At 33.9% G+C, this 8172-nt stretch overlaps 1 protein-coding gene across 1 annotated transcript in view; it reads right to left on the bottom strand.

Moving 5' to 3' along the window:
• LOC107566138 (VPS10 domain-containing receptor SorCS3-like) overlaps positions 1 to 8172 on the bottom strand; it is a 119339-nt gene that overhangs the window by 38290 nt on the left and 72877 nt on the right. Inside the window, exons 10-14 of the mRNA XM_016251513.1 lie at positions 6980 to 7056; positions 5573 to 5664; positions 4182 to 4289; positions 3100 to 3217; positions 2888 to 3021 (exon numbers count right to left, since the gene is read on the bottom strand). Coding sequence (XP_016106999.1) covers positions 2888 to 3021; positions 3100 to 3217; positions 4182 to 4289; positions 5573 to 5664; positions 6980 to 7056 — 529 coding nt within the window. The remainder of the gene's footprint in view (positions 1 to 2887; positions 3022 to 3099; positions 3218 to 4181; positions 4290 to 5572; positions 5665 to 6979; positions 7057 to 8172) is intronic.

Below are 8172 nucleotides of genomic sequence, written 5' to 3'. Positions count from 1 at the left end.
TATAAAACCTTTTTTTTTTTTTTTTTTTTTTTTTTTTTAGATTTATTCAGTTGAAGAAAGTTTGCTGCCAACCAGCAGCTAAAGAAGGTATGGCTAGGTATAATTTATGTAAAAATGCTATGGAATATTATGCTTACAAAAAATGTTTACTTAAAGGGATGTGTTAACAATGTGAGTGAGTGCAGGTACAACAGCAGGAGAAATTGCTTGAAGGAGATGAGATGGAATAGGATCAAGCGGACAAGTAGTAGGATGATTGGAAATGATGAGTTTAGAATTACATTTAGTTTAAATACAACAAAAACAAAAGAGGTCCCAAGATTTAACCCTGAGGTACACCACAAGTTAATAGTACCATAGAGGAAGAAAACAATTCCAAGCTCCACCAAAAATCAGAAAGATACCAGAAATGTAAACCATGGTCAATGGTGTCAAAGGTCAAGCTTTTTTACACTGGGTTTTGTATCATTGTAGTTTTATTAATGTATGTGATTTCTTGTTGGTTTTATTATTTGTTGTTTTATTTGTCAGGATTTATGTACAGCACTTGGGTCGGCACTGGCTTGTTTTAATGTGATCTAGAAATAAATTTGCCTTGCCTTAATTTTGAAAACTAAAAAGTATGTCCTTCAGTAAAGAGTTCATGATCATATTTAAAGTGGATCTTGGTATAATGTGTGATGGTGTGAATATTTGATATTGTGAGGTAGTAATGATGTAAAATGGTCATGACATTTCTTACTTTTTTTGGATAAAAAGTTGGACTTGCTAATACAAGTTAACATTCAATTTCCTTTGATCTTACATAAGTAAGAAGAAATGGAGTTTCTGAATTACAGTTTGCAAAACACTGACTGATTTAGTAATGACACCTAATAAAGCTACTCTCAGATCATAATGTATATATCCAAAAAATGAAAGAAACTTCTGATCTTTTAACTATAACTTCTAACAAAGATGTGCTTCTATGTCACTCTCATTTACATCATAATCAAATTGAAACTTAATTGTTCTGTAAAATGTTTGGTGTAATCTAGTATTGGTCAATGGAAGCAGTATAGAAGACAATCCTTTCTTATAAAAATACACATTTTAATATAAATTGAAAAAAAAAGAAAAAAAGAAAAAAAAAATATATATATATATAAATTATGAAGTTCTTATTACAAAAATATTAAAGTAACATTCTTATCATCATATCTATTATTATCTATTATAATTTTTCATTAATATACCCTTAAAGTAGACTAATTACTTGCAAATATGAAATATATACAACATTTAAAAAAAAGTAAAAAAAAAAAATATGAAATATATACAACATAAAAAAAGTTAATTTAACTGAGAAAAATCACCCCTATATTAGTATTTGAACACTACTCTAATTGCACAGCGTAAAATATTCATTTTGTATAATTTTAACAATTGTTTGTTTAAAAATAGGTAAAAACATACACACACAGGCCCGTAGCCAGCTACGAGGTCACAGAGGTTCGGACCTCTGTAATTTTTTTTTTGTTCAAAAATAACATTGAATGAACTGAATGAGTAATTTTCTGTTTACAACTCATATGAATGTTTGCATAACATGTATAATTCAGTTAAGACAGTTTGTAAGAATGTTTAGCGTCCGCGGTATGAAAATGAAAATGAACGAGGCTTGAGAGAGTTGTGACTTGTGAGTGAGGGTGCGAGCGCAGCCTCTGTGTTGCCAGTTCTAGCTATAATAAGCGTGTCTTTTTCACTTAATTTGACACTTTAAAAAGTTAATCAAGTGGGAGGTTTCACATTAGGGTCAGCGATATTTTTATCTTATCTTATTTGCAAAGATTTGAAATAATTTTGGTTTATTTTTTATTTTTATTTTTATTTTTTATTTATTTAGTTTTTATAGCAATATCTGGCAACACTACATCGCCGGCACTTAAACTAATCAAAAACGCCCATTGGATAGGTTACTGCTGACAGGATAGCACATTCGGTAAGGCAAATGCAAAAGAAATAATGATATTATCCATCAGAAATATTATCAACGCTGTCAAAAACAGTAGCATTTAACACTAGTAGTACACAGATCTAGAACAAGTAGGTTACAGAATGAAATTACATTTTCTAAAAACACTAGCCATGAAAAAATCTATGCTATTTAATTTAGTAGGGTATAGAAGTAGTACATTTTCACAAAGTCATGCCAAAAACATTCATAAGAGCACTAGACAAAGTTATCAGCTATATGTGACCATGGACCACAAAACCTGTTGTTTAAAGTCTTAAGTCGCTGGGGAAATTTGTAGCAATAGCCAAAAAAAAACATTGATTGGGTGAAAATGATACATTTTTCTTTTATGCCAAAAATCATTAGGATATTAAGTAAAGATCATGTTCCATGATGATATTTTGTAAATGTTGTACATCAATGGAAAACTTATTTATTCAGCTTTCAGATGATGTATAAATCTCAATTTAAAAAAAAAATACCCTTATGACTGGTGTTGTGATCCAGGGTCACATATAGCAATGAATATTAGCAAAAAATCTATAACAGTAATTTTATCGTTGCATGATTAATAAACAACTGATAAAATTATCCACCCCATAGTAAAATATTAACAAATTTTAATGCAATAAATATGGTATAATTTAACAGTGTTCATCCCTCATTAAGATCACATCTAAAATGATGATCAGCATATAATTAGAATCAGTCTACATTTGAGAGCTTCTTTAATTGGAGTCAGATCAAATTAATAACACAGTCAGTCTAAAGTAAATTAAACTGTTCAACACAATTATTCTAGAATCACGAGAAAAAAATATACCTGCAGGAAATCACTGATGACGCTGTCGGATCAGTGGGTGGATCTTTAGGTGTGTGCTGTTCACTCACCATTCAAAGTCGTGTGCTCTGCAAATGCAGGGTTCTGCAGACAGGATCCTGGAGTTGTCCCATCCAACCACGCAGTAGTTTCCTGGACGACGCTTCATGTAGATCTGCTTTTGACCCATTATGCATGGCTCACCCTAAGAAAACCATATCTAAGTCAGTTGCAACCGATATTGCAATTTAGAAATTGTGTTTTTGCTTGTTTTTCGTTTTACCTGGTTATGCAGGTGCCAGGTTTGGTAGTCTCCCTCTGTGCACCTTCTGGTGAATATGGACTTGTAGTCAATTTTGATAAGCTGCCATTCAGAACGATGACTGAAGTGTCCAAAAAACCTGACAATTGACAAAGACATGTTTCATTCTCATACAGCTCACTCATTTTCAAGTGAAAATTAGCTGGTCCAGACGTGTAAGCGTTGGAATTAATCTTCGCAAAAATGTACATCTCCAGAGGCTGGATTGAGCATTCCTGGGTTACTTCATTAGCTATGTCTGAAATTGCTCCCTGTATCCTATAAATTGTACAATATGGGGTTAGTAGCATTATCTGAATTCAGAGTGAATGATGCCCTATGTAGTTCATTCTTTTCTAAACGAAGTCTGATATAATATACTTTCTTGACTAAACTGGATAACACACACACAAATCATTTTAAATAAGCAAATACTTCTTATGTGATTCTTATTGGCAGTTATTTAATTCCCTTTTTTTAATCATTGTGAACACGGCAAACAAACAGAACACAGATTTATAAAAAAAAGACTATGAAACCACTTCATAAAGTCAAGTGATATTGAGACAGCCAGATAGATTCATAAACACCAGAAGAAAAAAAAACTACAATGTAAAATAAAAATGTGTGAGACTTTACCAAATCTGGTGCTGTTTCTATCTGTGTAGCACCTACTGCTCTGCAGATCCTTATGCAGATCCCTCTGTTATAGTTTATTTTTAACAATAATTTCCTGTTCATTTCAGTCCTATTTCTACAGAGATTTTTTATTTTTTTTCATTTGTGTTCAAAGTAATAATTAAAAAGTAAGATACAACCCTATTAAACTACATACCAGCACTGAGACATAATGAGAAGTGTTATTGGTTCACTGAGACTAACAACATTAGCTCAAGAGTCTGACTAATTAACCTTTCCTCACGAGTGTATCTCTTGAACGAACAGGTTTTTAGAGCTCAGAGGAATCTATTCTTCTGTAATAAATAAGACATAATGAGGACGCACAGGCTGTGTGCGTGTGTGAGAGAAAGAAGGTGGTCAAAAACAAACCTCTATAGACTTACGTCATTATCTGATTTTCTACACCTGCCTCCACCAGAACACCATCCACGAACAGCGGCATGGCTGAGAAACTGTGACGTGTCCACTGACGACCTTCATCAAAGCTGATCCTGCAGAAGACATCGAAATGTTCAAATGTCAATGGATGACAAAACTACAAACAAACAAAAGAATGTTGTGCATGCAGTGCTGTGTAGATTACTGTAAATTGTAGTCTGTTACTGATTCCAGATTACATAACAAAATGCAATTAGTAACGTAATCCATTACATTACACATTTTAGGTAATATAATTTGACTACTTTTTTATTACTTTTAGATTACTTTCAACCTAACTCGTTTATCACATTGATTTAAATAGGATAATCTTGTATCGTATTACCAGATTACACGTAATCAGTTACTACCCAGTTTGGAAGTGTAAGTGAATGATAACAGAATTTCCATTTATAGCTGAACTATACTTTGAATAATCTATCTTAGAGGGAATAAGATATAAACAAAAAGTAGAGATACATAAAACCCAGTAAAAGTACAATAAAGATAAAAAAACAAAACAAAGCAGAGGTCGAAGAAAACCAGACGCGACATGAAAACATACAGAAACGTCTACAAATGTGGGAGGGAACAGAAGCAAGTAAAAGCTGGAGAAAACTTTCTTCCTTCAAGTCTGATCATGATACTTTCTGACAGCTTATCAACATCATTTCACAGGTGCAAACAGTATGCTAGCATGTGTGACAAGGTTGCAACAATGCACAATGGCACTGCTTCCAAGTTGTCTCCGGTCTGCTAAAAGCAACAGTCGGAGTTAGTGTTGACATGTATCCATTAAGAGAACATAAAGTCAAGGCTGTTATTTGAAGTCATACTTGCAGGAAATGACACGACTGACCTCCACAGTTGTGACTCCACTTACTTTTCACTTGAGTTGTTTAAGAGAACTAAAAAAATTAAGGTGCCACACTTCAGTGGGCCTAAAACTAAAGCCAAATGCTTCGAGTGATAAGAAAGAAAAGATTTGAGACTCTGGAGTATTAAACATCACTAAAGCAAAACCAGGGAGGGCCAATTTAAAGAAGGAACCAATGTGTGAACTCGGGGGGGATAAGTGGGAAGCTTTAATATGGAACACTTCCCATGGTGCGCCACGTAAAAACTGATTCCAATCTGTTATTTGGCAGCCTTTGTGTCCTTGCCATTTCATTTTTGTTTGTGTGGGGAACATGTTCAATCTACACAAACCCAACGATTGATTTTTTTCCCTCAATGATCTTAATAGCACAGAACCGACCCTGTCAGACAGATGGAGTGCCGACCGAAGTAACTGAAGCGGGAATTTCACCAAACCAGCATGAATAAACCTGGCAGAAGCAAGCTTATTTTCACCTACCAAAGATGTCTAGTAGGCACAGTGGGCTGCTTCACGGCAACCAAAGCTCCACCTTTGTCCAAAAACCACACGTTGTGTTCTTCCTCAAAAATCTGCATCATGGGAAGAACAACATGGGGTTATTTTCATTTTATTGCACAAATAGGCTCAAAAAGGCACTTTTGCGTGGACATTTGTGTACTTTTCTCACAGTCATACAGTAGTTTTTTTCTAGCTTTTGTACTCTGATTTAACCTTTTCGGTTTTGCAAGAGAGTTCTACAGAGATGACGTATTTGTGATGGACAAAACCCAGCAAAAGTTAACATTTAAGCACTTCCGGTTCCATTGTTCTGAATTACATGGCTTTTTTTGTTTAATGCCTGAAACATAAGGTTTGTGGTTAATACAAGCTCAAGATTAGGGCTGTCAGTAATGATTATTCTGGTAATCGAGTAATCGGTCGATTATTCTGACCATTAATTGAGTAATCGGATAATTATAGTTTTTTTTTTTTGTGGTAATAAAAATAGACCTAAGAGAACAATAGTCTTTAGAATGACATAAAATACATAATTTATTATAAACAATAGAGCTAATGTACATTACGCATTATAAAGCCTGCAGAGGGTGCCAGCAGCCTGACAATTGTTTTTACACTGTACTGTGCAATCTAATTCTTAATATTTACTAAATAACTTTTCATTCAAATATCCATTTAATCTTGAATATGTGGCTCTTTCTTTATAACAGAAATACTACAGCCACTGTAATTTCTTGAATATGTGGACATCAAAACATGTCAACTCGTTTTGCGAGGGTTTAAACTTTTATTTTGAAATCATAATGAACAGTTAGCATATTGAGAAAGATATTGATGTGTTCTTCTGTGTTTGCGTAGGTTTATAAATGATTTACCTTACAAATCTGATGACATGGCGCACGTTGCGTTCCCAGATGAATGGTATAAAAAAACGCAAAATCACAACAATATGCAGAGATGGAGTTTGAGATGGTCCACACATGTAAATGATAACAGTTTGTGTGGAGCAGCATTTACTATGAATGGAGCCGCTCTGAAACGCACATACGTAACCTACACGCATGTAAATAATTAAAGCTCATACATTAAACCTGCATCGCATATATTTATTTAATTGAATCGTAACATTTGTGAATTCACAATAGCGTTATGCTTTATTACGATTTTTAATTTTTAAATGGGTTTAATATATCATGCAGCCTTGAAAAAGGGTCTAATAATGCATTTCATGGATTCTCATCCATTGAATGCGCCACTTCCGGTATTTTGATGGTTACTCGTCACGAGTGTATCACAATTAAAAACCCTCTGTGAGTTTACTTGAAAAAATGCTTTTGCTATCAAGTGGCTAAATGGGAAGTATGAACCAGTGTGAACCAGCCATACCTGTCTCCAGTTATTGCCTGCATCTGATGAAATGAACATCGCCACATTATTGTAAGACAGCTCAGAGCCAATATTTCCTGGGAAATGAACCAAATCCCAAAAATAATTGTGTTAAATAATGAAACAACATCGAACACCAGCATAGCACATTCAAAATTCATAAATCAACAAATGTGTATTTGTACTTGAATAAGCAGCTTTTGTAATTGAGGTCAGACAGCATGGTTCAATATTTGCTCAATCCATGCTCATACAAACTCAATATACTCATGCATACATACACACAAACATGCATACAAACAAACTCAGTTCTGACTGGCATGTTCATGAGCCCACAATCCTGACACACAATCATATTGGACAACAAATGGTTGCTTCCAAACAGCAATGAGGTTAAATGGAGGTTTTGAGAAGAAAAAAATCTTGATGTCTCACACTGTGCTCAGAATTACCAAGACACAAAAGTCTGAAATTAAAAATCAAGTGCCACAGTATGAACTGAAACACTTCTTATCAAATGTCTCATCCAAGACCAAATGGTTTGAGCTATGCTACCAATACTCATTTTATATCTCATACTTTTACACTGTCATCAATTGTCTCATTTTGTGCATTTTAGATCAACGTTACTTAAATGAAGTATTAAAAAGAAACGTCTGAGCAAGATTTTTTTCCCCATGACTCTGAATTAGAGAAGAGAGAACACGATAAAGATAAGGTGAGTGTCACAACTTCTACTCTTGTGTATTGTAGTTGTGTTGTTGTACGCCCTACACACACACACATCATGACTAGCATAAACCCTCCCGCAGTCTCTTCCGCTGTGTGCTGTTGCCCTGTTCTAAGACTGCCACAAAGAACTGAGGGGAAGTGATTGTACGTCCTTGAGTTGCCTGTGAGAAATGAGTTTGTTTCCTTCAAGTGACAACTTTAACAGCAAACCCACTGGGAATGTAAAATGAGAGAGCTATTCATGTTTAAAGAACATCTGTATATTTAAAACGAGGGGCTATTTCAAACTGATAAGATGACAAATATTTGACACCTGACTACTCATTAAAGTACAGAACAAGTGTATAGTTAAAATGAGTATCGACACTGATATATATACATATATACATATATACATATATATATATATATATATATATATATATATATATATATATATATATATATATATATATATATTA

This window comes from Sinocyclocheilus grahami, unplaced genomic scaffold (assembly GCF_001515645.1).
Source record: "Sinocyclocheilus grahami isolate Dianchi unplaced genomic scaffold, SAMN03320097.WGS_v1.1 scaffold1050.1, whole genome shotgun sequence".
Taxonomy (NCBI): domain Eukaryota; kingdom Metazoa; phylum Chordata; class Actinopteri; order Cypriniformes; family Cyprinidae; genus Sinocyclocheilus; species Sinocyclocheilus grahami.
Note: the sequence above shows the minus strand (reverse complement) of the source record. Positions and strands in the feature narration are given on the sequence as shown.